An 18,385-nucleotide genomic window follows, 5' to 3' on the forward strand; every position below is an offset into this window, starting at 1 on the left:
CAGACATGCAGTGTAATGCCTTTGCATGGGCTAGTAACTATATGTACATATAAATACATAGGACCCTGATTAATGTTGACAAAAAGCATTTGTGCACACATTGCACCTTTCTCATAAAAAGCCAATTTCTGCTGCATTCCCATGGCAACAAATTGAAAATTTAGAGTTAGGCTGTCGAGGCTGGGTCATTAAATATATTCAGGGCAGAGCTAGATTTTTAATCAATAAGGGAAACAAGGATTATTGGGAAAAGGCAGGAAAATGGAGTTAAGGGTGATCAAATCAGCCATGATCTTATTGATGGTGGAAAAGACTTGATAAGCTGAATGACCTCCTTCTGCTCAATTGTTTTATGGTTTTATCTGCTTAGTCTGAGAATTCAGTTAACTGTTCTTGCTGTACTCCATCTCCACACCAATGATGGCTCAACCAATCAGTATCCCCTTCTCAGGCAGTTTAAATATATGTAGCTTTTCTCGAGTGCGTATTTTGTGCCCTAGTCTAATGAATGCAAGACAAAAGGCTTCAACTTACCAATTTCTTTTCAGCAACATTCAAGTTATTGTTGCTGTTATGTTTTCCTGCTGTGCCACTAAAGGAATGAACTAGGGGACAATAAAGTTTCATAAATTGAAATACTTGTAAAACACTGATGTTGTCTAAAGTATCTTAAGGGGTGATGGTAATGGATAAAGTTCACATAAACAATAACTCTTTAATATAGGAAGTAATAGAGTGAAGTATTGAGGAGTGTGAGGGATGAAGGGCTTATGCTCGAAACATCAACTCTCCTGCTCCTTGAATGCTGCCTAACCTGCTGTGCTTTTCCAGCACCACACTCTTCGACTCTGATCTCCAGCATCTGCAGTCCTCACCTTCTCCTAGTAATACAGTGAAGGACTTGTTTGCCGAAGGATTCTCGTACTGACTATAATACATAGAACAGTACAGGCCCTTTGGCCCACAATGTTGTGCAGAACATTTATCTTAATCTAAGATCAACCTAACCTAACCTACAATTTACTGCCGTCCATGCGCTTGTCCAGCAATTGCTGAAGTGCCTCTAATTATATGGTTGTTATAATTTCAGGAAAAGTTAAGCAAAGCAATGAGAACAGCAATAACAACAAAGACAAGAAAGAGAACGATGATGAATTTCCAGGTAACAGCTGAATGATTATCTATCAGTATGCAAGAGCTCCTAGTATGTTTTAAGGCCAGCTGCTGTTTGTATTTCCAGTAAAAACTATAAGCTAAAGCAAGTGCTTAACTGTAACAGGACTAAAGCCACTTAAACTTTGGTAGTAGCTTTATTTCTATATTATTTATTGTAGATAGCTACAGAAGCAGTTAAAAAACTAATTATTGCAAGAGATTCATTACAGAAAGGTGTAAACGTCATAGGAACATTATAATGGGAGACTCATAGATAGACTAGGATAGTGGTAGCATAAGGGGCAATGAAGGGCAGGGAGTCCTAGGTTTTGTTCAGGAGAATTTTCCACGATATTATATATCCAATCCAACAAACATTACTCTGCCTGGATGTTCGGAATGAAGTGGGAAAAGGAGATCAAATGACAGGGTGAATTATTTTGTATTTAAGATGACGGTGGAAAATTACATTGGTCAGACAAGAGTGTGAAAAATCAACTGCTGGAGAGTGGATTCAATGGAGTAAGAGCAGAGTTGGGTTTAATAGATTGGAATCAAAGGTTATTAGGAAAAACATTAGTTGGATAATGGGCTAAGATCAAAGAGGAGATCAGAGGGTGGTAGTAGATGGTAATATTCAGCCTGGAGCTTGGTGACCACTGGTGTTCTGTAGGGGTCTATTCTGGGACCTCTGCTCTCTGTGATTTTTATAAATGACTTGAATGAGGAAATGGAAGGATGAGTTGGTAAGTTTGTCAATGATATGAAGGTTGGTGGAATGGTGGATAGTTTGGAGGGCTGTTGTAGATTACAACGGGACATGGACAGGATGCAGAACTGGGCTGATAAGTGGCAGATGGTGTTCAACCTGGAAAAGTGTGAAGTGACTCACTTTGGAAGGTTGAATTTGAATGCAGAATATAGGGTTAAAGGCAGGATTCTTGGTGGTGTGGAGGAACAGAGGGATCTTGGGGTTGTGACAAGTATCATAGAGTAAATATAATCAAGAGCCAAACTGAAAAAGAAAGTCAGAAGGAAAGTGAAAAGTCACATATGAGAAGCAAAAAGGTATTATGAGAAAAGACAGTCCCAGGAACTTCGATAAACATATTAACAGTAAAGGAGTGGTAAAGAGGAATTGGGCTGATGAGGGACCAAAAAATGCATTTACATATAGAAGCAAGAAGCATGGCTGAGGCATTAAATGAATACGTTGCCTCCTTCACTTCTGGAGTAGAATTATATTGGATTCAAAATGTTAACACTGTTTCTGTCTTCATAGATGCTGCTAGATTTGCTGAGTTCCTCGAACAATTTCTGTTCATAATTCAGATCTTTAGAATCCGTAATACTTTGCTTTTATTTGTTGAGGATAATGCTGTTATTGTGGTGTACTTACCAAAAGGCACATGATAAAGTGTCACACTAAACTTGTGAGGAAAATTATATCTCATGGAATAAAAGGTTACAGCAACAATTTTGTCACAACATTGAGGGATGGGGAACAGAGTAATGGTTAATAGCTATTTTTCAGGCTGTAAGAAGGATTTTGGTGGAGTTACCCAGGGGTTGATATTGGGCGCCTTGCTTTTCCTGATATATATGGATGATTTAGATCTTGATGTGCAAGTTACAGTTTCAGAATTGTGGATGACAAAATACTTGCAAAACAGTAAAAACAGAACACAGGACTGTCAAACAGTGGAAGCAGCATGCAGCAAACAATCAATGGTTCAGATTAAAGTTTTGCATTCCGTGACATCCAGCCAAGATTGGTGGTGTGCAACTAAGCGACTAACTGGAGCAGAGGGCTTTGCAGATACTCCATCCTCAATGATGGGAAAGCCCAGGACATGCCAAGCATATTATTATTAGGTCAGGAGCAGGAGACTATTCTGCCCCTTGGGCCTTTTCCAGCATTTAATAGTGTCTTGGCTGATTTGATTTTGACTTCACATCCATATCCTCATCTATCCCATCAACCCTTCACTTAAAAAAAATTTACCTACCTCTGCTTTTAAAAATGATCAAGAATTCTGATTCCATCACCTTCTCAGGAAAGGGGTTCCAAAGACTCTAAATCCTCTGAGAGAAAATACTTTGCCTAATTTATGTTTTAAAGAGGTGATCCTTATTTTTAAAAAATGACTGTTAGTCCAGATTCTGCCAAAAGTGGAAATATCCCTTCCACATCCCCCCCAAGTTATTATATGTTTCAATCAATTCACCTCTCACTTGTCTAAACTCCAGCAGATACAAGCCTTGTCTGTACAACCTTTCCTTGTAAGGCAACGCACCCAAGGTGTGGTAATGGGCCAATACAGACATGATGGGCTGAATGGCCTCCATCTGTACTGTATAATTCTATAATTCTGTGATTCTAAGTCTTCTCTGAACTGCTTCCAGTACACTTACATCCATATTTAACTATGTGGACTAATACCGTACACTGGGAATTTGTGTTGCAGACGTTTCGTCCCCTGTCTAGGTGACATCCTCAGTGCTTGGGAGCCTCCTGCGAAGCGCTTCTGTGATGTTTCCTCCGGCATTTATAGTGGTTTGTCTCTGCTGCTTCCGGTTGTCCGCTGCAGTGGTCAGTATATTGGGTCCAGGTCGATGTGCTTATTGATTGAATCTGTGGATGAGTGCCATGTCTCTAGGAATTCCCTGGCTGTTCTCTGTTTGGCTTATCCTATAATAGTAGTGTTGTCCCAGTCGAACTCATGTTGCTTGTCATCTGTGTGTGTGGCTACTAAGGATAGCTGGTCGTGTCGTTTCGTGGCTAGTTGGTGTTCTGGATTCGGATCGTTAGCTGTCTTCCTGTTTGTCCTATGTAGTTTTTTGTGCAGTCTTTGCATGGGATTTTGTACACTACATTGGTTTTGATCATGATGGGTATCGGGTCCTTCGTTCTGGTGAGTTGTTGTCTGAGAGTGGCTGTTGGTTTGTGTGCTGTTATGAGTCCTAGTGGTCGCAGTAGTCTGGCTGTCAGTTCGGAAATGCTCTTGATGTATGGTAGTGTGGCTAGTCCTTTGGGTTGCGGCATGTCCTCATTCCGTTGTCTTTCCCTTAGGCATCTGTTGATGAAATTGCAGGGGAATCCGTTTTTGGCGGATACATTGTATAGGTGTTCTTCTTCCTCTTTTTGCAGTTCTGGTGTACTGTAGTGTGTTGTAGCCTTTTTGAACAGTGTCTTGATGCAACTTCTTTTGTGTGTGTTGGGGTGGTTGCTTTCATAGTTCAGGACTTGGTCTGTGTGTGTGCCTTTCCTGTAAACCTTTGTGGTGAATTCTCCGTTCGGTGTTCTCTGTACCATCACGTCTAGGAATGGGAGTTGTTTGTCCTTTTCTTCCTCTCTAGTGAATCGGATTCCTGTGAGTGTGGCGTTGATGATCCGGTGTATGTTCTCTATTTCTGTGTTTTTAATTATTACAAAGGTGTCATCCACATATCTGACCCAGAGTTTGGGTTGAATTTATAGTAAAACTGTTTGTTCTAACCTTTGCATTACCGCTTCTGCTATGAGTCCAGAGATGGGTGAGCCCATGGGTGTGCCATTGATTTGTTCATATATTTGGTTGTTGAATGTGAAGTGTGTTGTGAGGCACAAGTCCAGTAGTTTGAGTATGCAGTCTTTGTTGATAGGTTCACCGTCCTGTTGTCTGTTGTGTATGTCCAGCAGGTTGGCTATTGTTTTTCTGGCTAGGGATTTGTCGATAGAGGCGAACAGTGCCGTTACGTCGAATGAGACCACAGTTCCTTCCTTGTCTATGTGTGTATTTCTGATGATGTCCAAGAATTCCTGTGTTGACTGTATAGAGTGTCTGGATCCGCTGGTCAGGTGTTTCAGTTTCTGCTGTAGTTCTTTAGCCAGTTTGTGTGATGGTGTCCCTAGTAGTGATACTATGGATCTGAGTGGGATGTCTGGTTTGTGCACTTTAGGTAGTCCATAGAATCTGGGGGTGTTGTTGCTTTCAGGTTTCATTCTTTGTAGGTCAAACCTGGTTATCTGTCCGTTTTTTTGTAGGTTCTTCAGTGTGTTGCTTATCCTATTGGTGAGCTGTGGGGTGGGGTCAAACTCCCTCTTTTGGTAGATGTTGGTATCTGCAAGTAGTTGTTGCACTTTTTGGATGTACTCTGCTTTGTCTAGGATGACCGTCATTCTGCCTTTGTCTGCTGCTAGTATGATTATGTTCTTATCGTTTCTTAGTGATTTTAGTGCTTCCCTCTCCTTGGTGTTGAGGTTATGTGTTTGTCTTTTCCTTGTTATCAGAGGTACGATACTTTGTCTCACTGTTTGTTGTGTCTCTTCTGTCAGTCCATTGTTCCTGAGTGTGCATTCTAGTGCTGCTAGGAAGTCTGCTGTCTTGGCGTCCCTGTGGTTGTAGTTGAGTCCCTTGGCCAGTATTGTTCTTTCCGTGTCTGTGAGCTGTCTGTGGGAGAGGTTTCTAACCCAGGTGTGTGTTGTGGTGTCCTCTCTGTTGTGTGTTAGACGCAACCAGCTATCCTTAGTAGCCACACACGCAGATGACAAGCAGCATGGGTTCGGCTGGGACAACACTACTATTATAGGAATAGCCAAACAGAGAACAGCCAGCATGGCACTCATCCACTGATTCAATTAATAAGCACATCGACCTGGACCCAATATACCGACTACTGCAATGGACAGCTGGAACTGACAACTGGAAGCGGCAGAGACAAACCACTATAAATGCCGGAGGAAACATCACAGGAGCGCTTCACAGGAGGCTCCCAAGCACTGAGGATGTCACTAGGGGACGAAAATTCTGCAACACAAACTCCCAGCTCAGCGAACAGAACCACAACAACAAGCACCCGAGCTACAAATCTTCTCACAAACTTTAATACCGTACACAGTACACCATATGTCATCTCACTAGTGTCCTGTTGAACTGAAGCATAACCTCCCCACTTCTGTATTCTCACAATAAATGATGACATTCTATCAGCCTTCTAATTACCTACTATATTTGAATTCTAGTCTTTTTGTAATTCAAACATTAGGATACTCAGATCCTTCTACATCTCAGACTTTGCAACCTTTCACCATTTGGATAATATGCTTTTTCTTTAAATTTCTCCTGCAAAATGGACAGTTTCACATTTTCCAACATTATACTCAATTTGTCAAATCTGCTCACCCTCTTAACCAATCAATATATTTTTCGCAGACTCTTCATATTTTCTTCACTACTTACTTTTCTACCTATCCTTGAGCCATCAGCAAATTTGGCAGCCATACTTGAAATGCAATCTCATCAAAACTTATAAAATTCCTACAGGGCATGACAGGTTGGATGGACATAAGATGTTTCCCATAATTGTTGATTATATGATCACAGGAAAAGTGGCAGGCAAACTAAGACTGTAATGAGGAGGAATTTCTTCACTCAGGTTGGTGAAACGTTGAAATTCTCTACTAAAGAGGGTTGTGGAAACCCAATCATTCAGCAGGTTCAAGACGAAAGTTGCTGTTTCCGTGACTAGGCTTTAAAGGATATGGAGATAATGCAAGCAAGCAGCATTGAGGGGATGATCAGCCATGACCTAGAGTGAGAGGGAAGACTCAATGGACTGAATAGCATACATTTGTTTCCACATTCCCAAACCACACACCATCCTGACTTGGAGCTATGTTGTTGTTTCATCACTATTGCTGGTCAAAGTCCTTGAGTTTCTTTCCTAATAACAATGTGGATGTATCTATAGTGCATGTCTGCAGTGGTCGAGAAAGCTCATCTCCATTTTCTGCAGGGCAAATAGGGATGGTTAATAAATGCTGGCCTCGCCAGAGATGCCCACATTCAATGAAAGAACACAAGTTCTCTTCTTTCTGCTAATTCAGTTTCATGTACAAAATTCAAATGATGCTACAGTCCTTGTATTTTCCTTCAATCTCATGCCTGGAGTATGTGCAAAATCAAACCTTGGGAAATCTTGATTAGTCGTAGTTTCTGTTATCCATCCATTCCAGTTGATGGCGGAAATTCCACTTCGGACTACATAACTCACTGTTGATGTTAATTTAAGGCCTATGCAAATGAAACTGGAACTCAAGTAGACAGATGGTAATTACTAATTTATATTCATGAAATAGCACTTCATCTTTCAACTGGATACATTATAGCCTTCTGGACTCAATATTGAGGAAAATAATATTAATTCATAGTCCTTGTCTCATTTGAATTTTTTTCTCTTTGCTTTTATGATTATTTCCAGCATTTTAAACTTTTATTTAAGCACCAACAATCCCTGTCTAATGCATCTTCAAATCTGTAATCTGAAATTGGAAGCTGACACTTTTAAGAATAAGTTGTGTAGTCTATGGTTGATTTCAATATTATTGATTTAATGTTTGTGTTTCTGCAGGCACCGAGATTGCAATTGTTCTGGATGGATCAGGAAGCATTGAAGAACCTGACTTCCAAAAAGCAAAAGATTTTATTATAAACATAGCCAAAAACATTTGGAAACGATGCCTTGAGGTAAATGATGAACACTATCAGAAGCATTGGTGTATTTTCAGAATCTGAGCCATTTCAAAATAAATGAATATAAAATGCCTAATTTGAAGGAATCAAAATAGCTATGAGATATTAAAAGAAATAATAGTACACAAAAACCAAAACAAATCTAATTAAGCCAATTGATACCCATCAGTATACTCAATCAACAGCAAAGTGAAACAATTGACAGTGCTCCTATGTGGCATGGAGTCACCTATCATAACGCCATAAAGTATAGGAGCAGAATTAGGCTGTCTGGCCTATTGAATCTGTTCTGCCATCATGGGTGAAATTTTTCTCAACACTATTTTCCTGCCTTCTTGCCATAACCCTAGATGTCCTTACTAATCAAGAACCGTACCTACTAGAGAAGGTGCAAAACTTGACCTACTCTTGGGAAATAAGGCAAGGCAAGTGACTGAGGTGTCAGTGGGGGAGCACTTTGGGGCCAGCGACCATAATTCTATTAGTTTTAAAATAGTGATGGAAAAGGATAGACCAGGTCTAAAAGTTGAAGTTCTAAGTTGGAGAAAGGCCAATTTTGATGGTATTAGGCAAGAACTTTCAAAAGCTGATTGAGCACAGATGTTTGCAGGTAAATGGAAGGCTGGAAAATGGAAAGCCTTCATAAGTGGGATAACAAGAGTCCAAAGAAAGTATATTCCTGTTAGGGTGAAAGGAAAGACTGATTGATATAGGGAATGCTGAATTACTAAAGAAATTGAGGATTTGGTTGAGAAAAAGAAGAAAGCATATGTCAGGTGTAGACAGAATAGATCGAGTGAATCCTTAGAAGAGTATGAAGGCAGTAGGAGTATACAAGAGGGAAATCAGGAGGGCAAAAAGAGGACATGAGACGGATTTGGCAAAGAGAATCCAAAGGGTTTTTACAAATACATTAAGTACAAAAGGGTAACTAGGGAGAGAATAGGGCCCCTCAAAGATCAGCACAGGAGATGGGGGAGATACTAAGCGAGTATTTTGCATCAATATTTACTATGGAGAAATACATGGAAGATGTAGAATGTAAGGAGATAGATGGAGACATCTTGAAAAAATGTCCATATTACAGAGGAGGCAAGGTTCTAGCATGGATAAAATATTGGCTGTCTGCCAGAAGGCAGAGAGTCGGAATAAAAGGTCCTTTTCAGGGTGGCAGCCAGTGACTAGTGGTGTTCTGCAAGAGTCAGTATTGGCACCACAACTTTTCATTTTATAGATTAATGATCTGGACGAAGGAAATGAGGGCATTCTGGCTAAGTTTGCAGTTGATACAAAGGTAGGTGGAGGAAGGTAGTATTGAGGAGACGGGGAGGCTGTAGAAAGATTTCGACAGGTTAGGAGAGTGGGCAAAGAAGTGGCAGATGGAATACAATGTGGAAAAGTGAGAGGTAATGCATTTTGGTAGGAAGAATAAAGACATGGACTATTTTCTAAGTGGAGAGAAAATTCAGACATCTGAAGTGCAAAGGGACTTTGGGAGACCTAGTCTGGGTTTCTCTTAAGGTAAACTACAGGTTGAGTAGGTATTTAGGAAGACAAATACAATGTTGTCATTCATCTCGAGAGGAATAGAATATAAACGCAGGATGTACTTCTGAGGCTTTATAAGGCTCTGACCAGACCACATTTAGAGTATTGTGAACAATTTTGGGCCCCTATACCTCAGGACAGACATTCTGGCCTTAGAGCAGATTCAGAGGAGATTTATAAGAATGATCCCAGAATGAAAGGTTTAACATATGAGGTACATTTGAGGACTCTGGGAGTATAATCGATGAAGAGGGATCTAATTGAAACTTACAGAATACTGAATGGCCTGGACAGAGTGGACATTGGGAAAATGTTTCCATTGGCTGGAGAGATGAGGATCCAAGGGCACATCCTTAGAGTAAAGGGGAGACATTTTAGAACGGAGATAAGGAGAAGCTTCTTCCACCAGAGAGTGGTGAATCTGTGAACTTCACTGCCACAGAAGGCTGTGGAGGCCAGGTCATTGAGTATATTTAAAACAGAGATAGATAGGTTCTTGATTATCAAGAGGATCAAAGGTTACAGGGAGAAAGCAGTAGAAAAGACTTATCAACCATGATTGAATGGTGGAGCAGACTTGATGCGCCAAATGGCTTAATTTGCACTTCCATGTCTTACGGTCTTCCCTGTTTAAATTACTGCCTACTTCCATTTGACAGGCAAAAAATCTACATCACCCTGTTGGAGGTCTGTGTCACATAACTGCCTGTTTTGTTAATCATCCCCAACCAATCTCATCACCATCTCCAACTCCTATTCCACTATTTTGGATTAGTGGTGCTGGAAGAGCACAGCAGTTCAGGCAGCATCCGAGGAGCAGCAAAATAAAAAAAATCGACGTTTTGGGCAAAAGCCCTTCATCCACTATCCCAGGCGCAGGATAACTAATTTCATTTCCCTGTCCACATAAGAATATAAGAGGCCGCTCAACATGTTGAGAATTTTCAGCATTTATTGCTTTTATTTCAGGTTTCCAGGGCCATAATTTTTTTTTTAAATTCGGTTTTGTATAAATCTTAAGAATCTAAAAAGTAGTGGAATACTGTAATCATTTCCAAAAAAATTAGTCATCAATTTTAAGTAGTCACAAAAATTATTTCATTTTTTTTGACAGTGTGAATTTGCATTGGTGCAGTTTGGTATGGAAATTAAGACGATATTTGATCTGAATGACAGCCAGGAAATAAGTTCTGGAATTTTCTCAATTGTTAGAAATATGCTTCAGTTGGGTCAAACCACAAAAACAGCTTCAGCAATACAGCATGTTCTGTGAGTATTTAACAATCTAGATTTTTCTTTTATTGAATTATCTCTGAAGATTAGGAATCAGTCAGTTCTGTAACTTTTCTTTCTCCCTACCTCTTCCTACACGTCAGTTTTTATTCTATAGCTTATACAATTTGTGAACATTTTATCTGTGTATGGAGTGCTCCATGATTTTAAAGTAATATTCAATGAATTAGACAACATGCAAGAGATTGATTCTAACTACTTCAACTCTCCAATTAGTTTACCTTTTCTCTGTTCCCCATAGTCTTGTAAAGTCCTTTTTGAGAAATCAAATGCCCTTCTGAAAAGGTTCCATTTATTTACAAGCAATCCCTCCAGATTATAACAGCCCTAGGAGTAAAGACTATTACTTCTATTATTGATACAAAGGTATCTAAGTAAATAATCCCTTTCATCTGAAGTGTTCCACTTCAATTAACATTTTGAAGGAAAATTGAATAGAAAAGCCCTGGAAGTTAGAGAGTGGACAGGTAAGTTGGAAATCCAATTAAGGACAGCCAATTAGGGACAGACAATAAATGCCGACCAGCTAATAATGCACACTTCCCATTGCTTGAATGAAAAAACCCTTGATTCCCTCAATGATTAAAAATCTCTCTATCTCATCTTGAATGTACTTAACGACCTGGCCAATTTCATGAATGGTGGAGCAGATTTCATGGCCTGAAAGGCCTAATTTCTATTCCTATGTTTTATGGTCTTTATTTATATTCCATTCCCTTTGAAATAAAGCCTAACCTTCCATTTAACTCCTGATTAACTTGTATGCTACCTTTTTGTGATTTATGCACAAGAACTCCTAAATTCTTTTGTGGTATGTAGCTTTCTGCGAACTTTCTCCATTTCAATAATATTTAGCTCCTCTGTTCTTCCTGCCAAAGTACAGTTTCCCACATTATATTCCAATTGCTAGGTTTTTTTTGTTCACTTTCTTAGCTTGTCTGTATTCATCTGAGGACTCAGTGTGTCATCCTCACCTCTTGCCTTCTCACCCATTTTTGTGTATCTGAAAATTCTGGCAATAGTAGATTCCCTGTTCTTATCCAATAATTAATATATATGTTGTAAATAATTGTGACCACAGAACTGATCCCTAAGACACTGCAGTTACAGGTTGCCACCCTGAAAATGCCTCCTCCTTATCCCAACTCTCTTTTGTAATTAGTAGCCGATCCTCTGTCCATGCTGATATGCTCCCTTCAACAACATGGGCTTTTATCTTTTTATTAGCATTACATATGAAAGTCCAAGTATGTTGTATCCACTGCTTTCCCTTCATCCATCCTGCTTGTTAACTCCTCAAATAATTCTAACCAATATGTTGGCTTGATTTCCTCTTCATGAAGTCATGTTGACTCTGCTTGATTATATTATGTATTTCTAAATGCTCTGCTATTATATCCTAGTGTTTTATTGTATAATACTCTAACATTTTTCCAATAACAGATTGTCAACCATTTTTGCTGCTGAATGTCTTTCTGAGTCGATTTCAGCTAGCTCTACCCCTATTCCTTTGGTAATTACCTTTATTTAAGTTTAACACACTTTTTTCTTACCCAAGTTTCTCTCTCTCAGATTGAATGATAAATTTTATCATGTTATGATGTCACTGTTTCTCAGGGATCTTTTACTCTGACATAATTTACTAAATCTGCATCATTACACATTACCAGATCCAAAATAGCCTCATCCCTGGTTGGATGTACAAAATATTGTAGGAAGATGTCCCAAATACAAGAGATGAGTTCTTCTTTGTGACTACCTTTTCCAACCTAACCATTTCAGTGTACACAAAGATTAAAATCACCTATGATTAATGGACTGCCTTTTTTACTTGCCCAAATTACCCCCTGGTGTATTCAGTGTTCCATGTTTAGGGGACCTGTTGACAAATCCTACCAGTGTTCTTTCACTTTTTGTTTCTTAGCTCTACGTGTATGGATTCTACATCGTCTGATCCAAGATCATTTCTTACTGTCATACATTTTTTACCTTGTATAGCAATGCCACCCACTCACCTTTTTCTCCTGCCTGTCCTTTCAAATAGTTACATACCCCTGAATATTTAGTTCCTAGCTTCAATTTCATCAATTTCATTTCATCATATTTCTATAATGGCTGTAAGTTCTTACCCATTAAGCTGTATTGAGCTATGAATTAATTTATTTTGTTTCAAATACTATGTGCATTCAGGTAAAGAGTAACTAATTTTGCCTTTTTGCTATTTTTTCCCACTTTGATCCGATGTACTACTGTTTTTCTGTGTTTGCGTACTTTCTGTCCTACTCTGGTTATTGTTTACCCTATGCCAGCTTCCTGTGGCTCAGGTAGTAATGCAGATATTAGAACATTGAAAAGTACAGCACAGAACAGGCCCTTTGGCCCATGTTGTGCCAAGCATTAATCCTAATATAAAATAAAATAACTTAACCTACGCACCCCTAAATTCACTGCTATCCATGTGCATGTCCAGCAGTCGCTTAAATGTCCCTAATAACTCTGCTTCCACCAACACCGCTGGCAACGCAATCCATGCATTCACAACTCTGTATAAAGAACCTTCCTCTGACATCCCCTCTATACCTTTCTCCTAATATCTTAAAACTATGACCCCTCGTGCCAGTCAATCCTACCCAGGGGAAAAGTCTCTGGCTATTGACTCTATCCATTCCTCTTATTATCTTGATTTGGAGATGCCGGTGTTGGACTGGGGTGCACCAAGCTAAAAATCACACAACACCAGGTTATAGTCCAACAGGTTTAATTGGAAGCACACTTATCTTGTATACCTCGATTAAGTCACCTCTCTTTCTCCTTCTCTCCAGGGAGAAAAGTTTGAGCTTAGTCACCTCTCTTCATAAGGCAAGCCCTCCAGTCCAGACAGCATCCTAGTAAATCTTTGCACTCTCTCCAAAGCCTCTGTATCTTTCCTATAGTTGAGAGACCAGAGCTGGACATAATATTCCAAGTCTGGCCTCACCAGGGTCTTGTAGAGTTGTAGCAAAACCTTGCAGCTCTTAAACTCGATCCCCCTGTTAATGAAAGCCAAAACACCATGTGCTTTCTTAACAACCCTATCCACTTGGGTGGCAACTTTGAGGGATCTATATACTTGAACACCAAGATCCCTCTGTTCCTCCACACTACCAAGAATCCTGTCATTAATCCCATATTCAGCATTCGAGTTCAATCTTCCAAAATGGAACCCTATCGCATTTATCCAGATTGAACTCCATTTGCCATTTTCAGCCCAGTTCTGCACCCTGTCTATGTCGCAGGGCAACCTGCAATAGCCTTCGATACTATCAACTGCACCTCCAGCATTTGTGTCATCTGCAAATTTACTAACCCACCCCTCAACCTCCTCATCCAAGTTATTTCTCAAAACTAAAAGAGCAGAGGCCCAAGAACAGAGCCCTGTGGGACCCCATTCAACACTGACCTCCAGGCAGAATACATGTGACCTCTGCCTTCTGTCAGCCAACCAATTCTGAATCCAGATAGCCAAATCTCCCTATATCCCATACCTCCTGACTTTATGAATGAGCCTACCATAGGGAACCTCATCAAATGCCTTGCTGAAGTCCATATGCACCACATCCACTGCTCGACCTTCGTAGACCTGTCTTGTCACCTCCTCAATGAACTCAATAAGATTTGTGAGGCATGACCTGCCCCTCACAAAGCCATGCTGCCTTTAATAACACTATGCTTTTCCAAATAGTCATAAATCCTCTACCTCAGAATTATTTCCAAAACCTTGCTGACCACAGACGTAAGATTGACTTGTTTGTAATTGCCAGGGATTTTCTTAGTACACTTATTGAAGAGAGGAACAACATTCACCTCCCTCCAATCCTCCAGTACAACTCCCGTGGAGAGTGAGGAAGCAAAGATCTTTGCCAGCAGCTTAGCAATCTCCTTTCTCACTTACCAGACCAACCTAGGATAAATCTGGTCTGGCCCTGGGGACTTATCAATCTTAATGTTTGCCAAACTTTCCAGCACATCAACTTCATCAATCTTGATCTGTTCAAGACTGTATCCCAGCTCCTCAAAGTTCTCATTCACAACAAGGTCCCTTTCCTTCATTAAAACTGAAGCAAAAAACTCATTTAAGGCTTCCCCTATCTGCTCAGACTCCACACACAAGTTTCCTACGCTATCCCTGACTGGCCCTACCTTCTCCCTGATCATTCCCTTATTCCCTTATTCTTTATGTATGAGTAAAATTCCTTTGGGTTCTCCTAATCCTTCCCGCCAGGCCTTTTTTGTTCAAAGTTTGGGAGAAGATTTGTAGCTCGGGTGCTCATTGTTGTGGTTCTGTTCGCCGAGCTGGGAATTTGTCTTGCAAATGTTTCGTCCCCTTTCTAGGTGACATCCTCAGTGCTTGGGAGTCTCATGTGAAGCACTTCTGTGATGTTGCCTCCTGCATTTATAGTGATTTGTACCTGCCGCTTCCGATTATCAGTTCCAGCTGTCCGCTGCAGTGGCCTGTATATTGAGTCCAGGTCTGTGTGCTTATTGATTGAATCTGTGGATGAGTGGATAAGCACATCAACCTGGACCCAGTATACCGGCCACTGCAGCGTACAGCTGGAACTGACAACTGGAAGCGGCAGATACAAATCACTATAAATGCCGGAGGAAACATCACAGAAGCGCTTCACAAGAGGCTCCCAAGCACTGAGGATGTCACCTAGACAGGGGACGAAACGTCTGCAACACAAATTCCCAGCTCAGCGAACAGAACCACAACAGGCCTTTTTTGTGCTCCCTCCTGACTCTCCTCAGTCCATTTCTGAGCTCCTTTCTAGCAAGCCTGTAATCCTCTAAAGCTGTGCTAGATCCTTGTTTCTACCACCATATGTAAGCTGCCTTCTTCCTTTTGATGAGAAGCTCCTCTGTTCCCGTCATCCAAGGTTCCTTAATCTTACCTCTTCTTGCCTGTCTCAGAGGAACAAATTCGTACATCACTCACAACAACTGCTCCTTAAACAGTCTCCACATGTCTGCAGTGTCCTTTCTGTGGACAATTGCTCCCAGTCTGTACTTCCCAACTCCTGTCTGATAGCATCATAATTTCCTTTTCCCCAATTAAATACCTTCCCTCGACAACTGCTCCTTTCCCTTTCCAAGGCTATGGTAAATGTGAGGCACTTGTGATCACTGTCACCAAAGTGTTCTCCCAATGCAAGATCTGACACCTGTCCTGCCTCATTGCTGAGCACCAAGTCCAAAATGGCCTTTCCCCTTGTTGGCCTGTCTACTTATTGAGTAAGGAAACCCTCCTGAACACACCTGACAAAAACGGCTCCATCCAAACTATCTGCACTTAGGAGGTTCCAGTCGATATTGGGAAAGCTGAAATCACCCATAACAACAAACCTGCTACATCTGCATTTTTCCAAAACCTGCCCATCTATGAGTTCTTCAATCTCTCTACTGCTGTTCGGGAGTCTGTAGAAAACTCCCAACGAGGTAGCTGTTCCTAACTTCCACCCATATTGGCTCAGTAGACAAACTTTCCTCAACAACCTTCGTTTCTGTAGCTGTGATGCACCCCGTCCTCTTTTTCTTGTAGGTTCTTATATTACCTTGTAGGTTTTGCTTTTTAATTTATCTCCTAACTGATCAAAATCTTTCAGCATAAAGTTATACAGCATGGAAACAGATCCTTCGTCCCAACTCGTCCATGTCAACCAGATTTCCTAAACTGAACTAGTCCCATTTGCCAACATTTGACCCATCTCCTTCTACACTTTTCCTATCCATGTATCTAACCAAATATTTATTAAATGTTGTACTTGTACCAGCATCTACCACTTTGCAGATAGCATGGTAGCTCAGTGGTTAGCAGTGCTGCCTCACAGCACTAGGGACTCAGGTTCGATTCCAACCTCGGGCGACTGTCTGTATGGAGTTTGCACATTCTCCCTGTGTTTGCGTGGGTTTCTTCTGGGTGCTCAAGTTGGTTATTTACCTTACCTGTGTCCCTCATGATTTTACTAACCTATAGAAGGTCACTGCTCAGCCTCCTATGCTCCAGAGAAATAAATCCCAGTCTATCCAGCATCTCCTTATATCTCAAACTGTCTAGTGTCAGTAACATCCTTGTAAATCCTCCCACAGTACAAAGTTGTGTAGGTTCGGTGAATTAGCCATTGAATTAGTGCTAAATTGCCCATAGTGTTCAGGGATGTGTAAGTTAGGTGCATTAGTCAGGGTAAATGTACTGTTGTATCAGAGTGGGTCTAGGTGGATTACTCTACAGAGGCTCGTGTGGACCTGTTGGGTCAAATGGCCTATTTCCACGCTGTAGGGATTTATGACTTCCTCTGGCAATGCATTCCATATATGCACCACCCTCTGCGTGAAAAAGTTGCCCCTCATATCTCTTTTAAATCTTACCCCTCCCACCTTAAAACTATGCCCTATAGTTTTAGGCTCCCCTACCCCTGGGGAAAAGGCCATGGTTATTTACCTTATCTGTGCCCCTCATGATTTTACTAACTTCTAGAAGGTCACTGCTCAGCCTCCAATACTCCAGAGAAATAAATCCCAGCTTATCCAGCCTCTCCTTATCACTCAGACTGTCCAGTGTCAGTAACATCCTTGTAAATCATTTTTGCACCCTTTCCAGTTTAATATCGTCCTTCCTCTAACAGGGCGACCAGAATTGTATATGGTTCTTCAAATATAGCCTTACCAAGGTCTTGTACAGCTGTAACATGACAAAACAACAAAAGAGAAGTACAGCACAGGAACAGGCCCTTTGGCCTTCCAAGCCTGTGCCGATTATCATGCCCTAACTAAACTAAAAACAAACCTTCTGCCCTTATTCAGTCCGTATACCTCTTTTGCCTCCAACGTGCCTGCTTCCAACACCTCCTGTGGCATGACAAGCCAACTCCTGTATTCAGTGCTCTGAGTGATGAAGGCAAGCATGCCAAATGCCTTATTCGCCATCCTGTTTATCTGGTGACATTACATTCAAGGAACAATGTACCTGTACCCCTAGGTTTCCATGTTCGACAAAACCGGGACAAGTGATGGGCTTGTTAGTGGATGAGCATTTTGGTGATGGTGACCACAATTCTGTGACTTTCACCTTGGTTATGGAGAGAGATAGGTGCATGTAACAGGGCAGATTTTACAATTGGGGGAAGGTTAAATATGATGCTGCAAGACAGGATCTGAGGAGAATAAATCGGGAGCATAGGCTGTCAGGGAAGGATGTCGTTGAAATGTGGAACTTTTTCAAGGAACAGATATGACATGTCCTTGATATGTGTATACCTGTCAGGCAGGAAAGAGATGGTCGTGTGAGGGAACCTTGGTTGACGAGGGAGATTGAGTGTCTTGTAAAGAGGAAGAAGGAGGCTTACATAAGGTTGAGGAAACAAGATTCAGACAGAGTGTTGGAGGGATACAGGATAGCCAGGAGGGAGCTGAAGAAAGGGATTAGGAGAGCTAAGAGAGGGCATGAAAAATCTTTGGCGGGTAGGATCAAGGATAACCCCAAGGCCTTTTATGCGTATGTGAGAAACATGAGAATGACGAGAACGAGGGTAGGTCCAAACAAGATCAGTAGTGGGAGACTGTGTATTGAGTCAGAAGAGATAGGAGAGGTCTTGAATGAGTACTTTTCTTCAGTATTTACAAACGAGAGGGACCGTATTGTTGAAGAGGAGAGTATGAAACGGACTGGTAAGCTAGAAGAGATACTGGTTAGGAAGGAAAATGTGTTGGGCATTTTGAAAAACTTGAGGATAGACAAGTCGCCCGGGCCTGACGGGATATATCCTCGGATTATGTGGGAAGCAAGAGAGGAAATTGCAGAACCGTTGGCAATGATCTTTTCATCTTCACTGTCA

The 18,385-nt window shown here is 41.0% G+C and overlaps 1 protein-coding gene across 1 annotated transcript in view; it reads left to right on the top strand.

The window, feature by feature from the left end:
- Positions 1–18,385, top strand: part of LOC140491253 (integrin alpha-E-like) — a 344,341-nt gene that overhangs the window by 104,907 nt on the left and 221,049 nt on the right. The window contains exons 9-11 of the mRNA XM_072589219.1: positions 1,091–1,162; positions 7,549–7,664; positions 10,333–10,487. Coding sequence (XP_072445320.1) covers positions 1,091–1,162; positions 7,549–7,664; positions 10,333–10,487 — 343 coding nt within the window. The remainder of the gene's footprint in view (positions 1–1,090; positions 1,163–7,548; positions 7,665–10,332; positions 10,488–18,385) is intronic.

Source organism: Chiloscyllium punctatum, chromosome 19 (genome assembly GCF_047496795.1).
Source record: "Chiloscyllium punctatum isolate Juve2018m chromosome 19, sChiPun1.3, whole genome shotgun sequence".
NCBI classification, from domain to species: domain Eukaryota; kingdom Metazoa; phylum Chordata; class Chondrichthyes; order Orectolobiformes; family Hemiscylliidae; genus Chiloscyllium; species Chiloscyllium punctatum.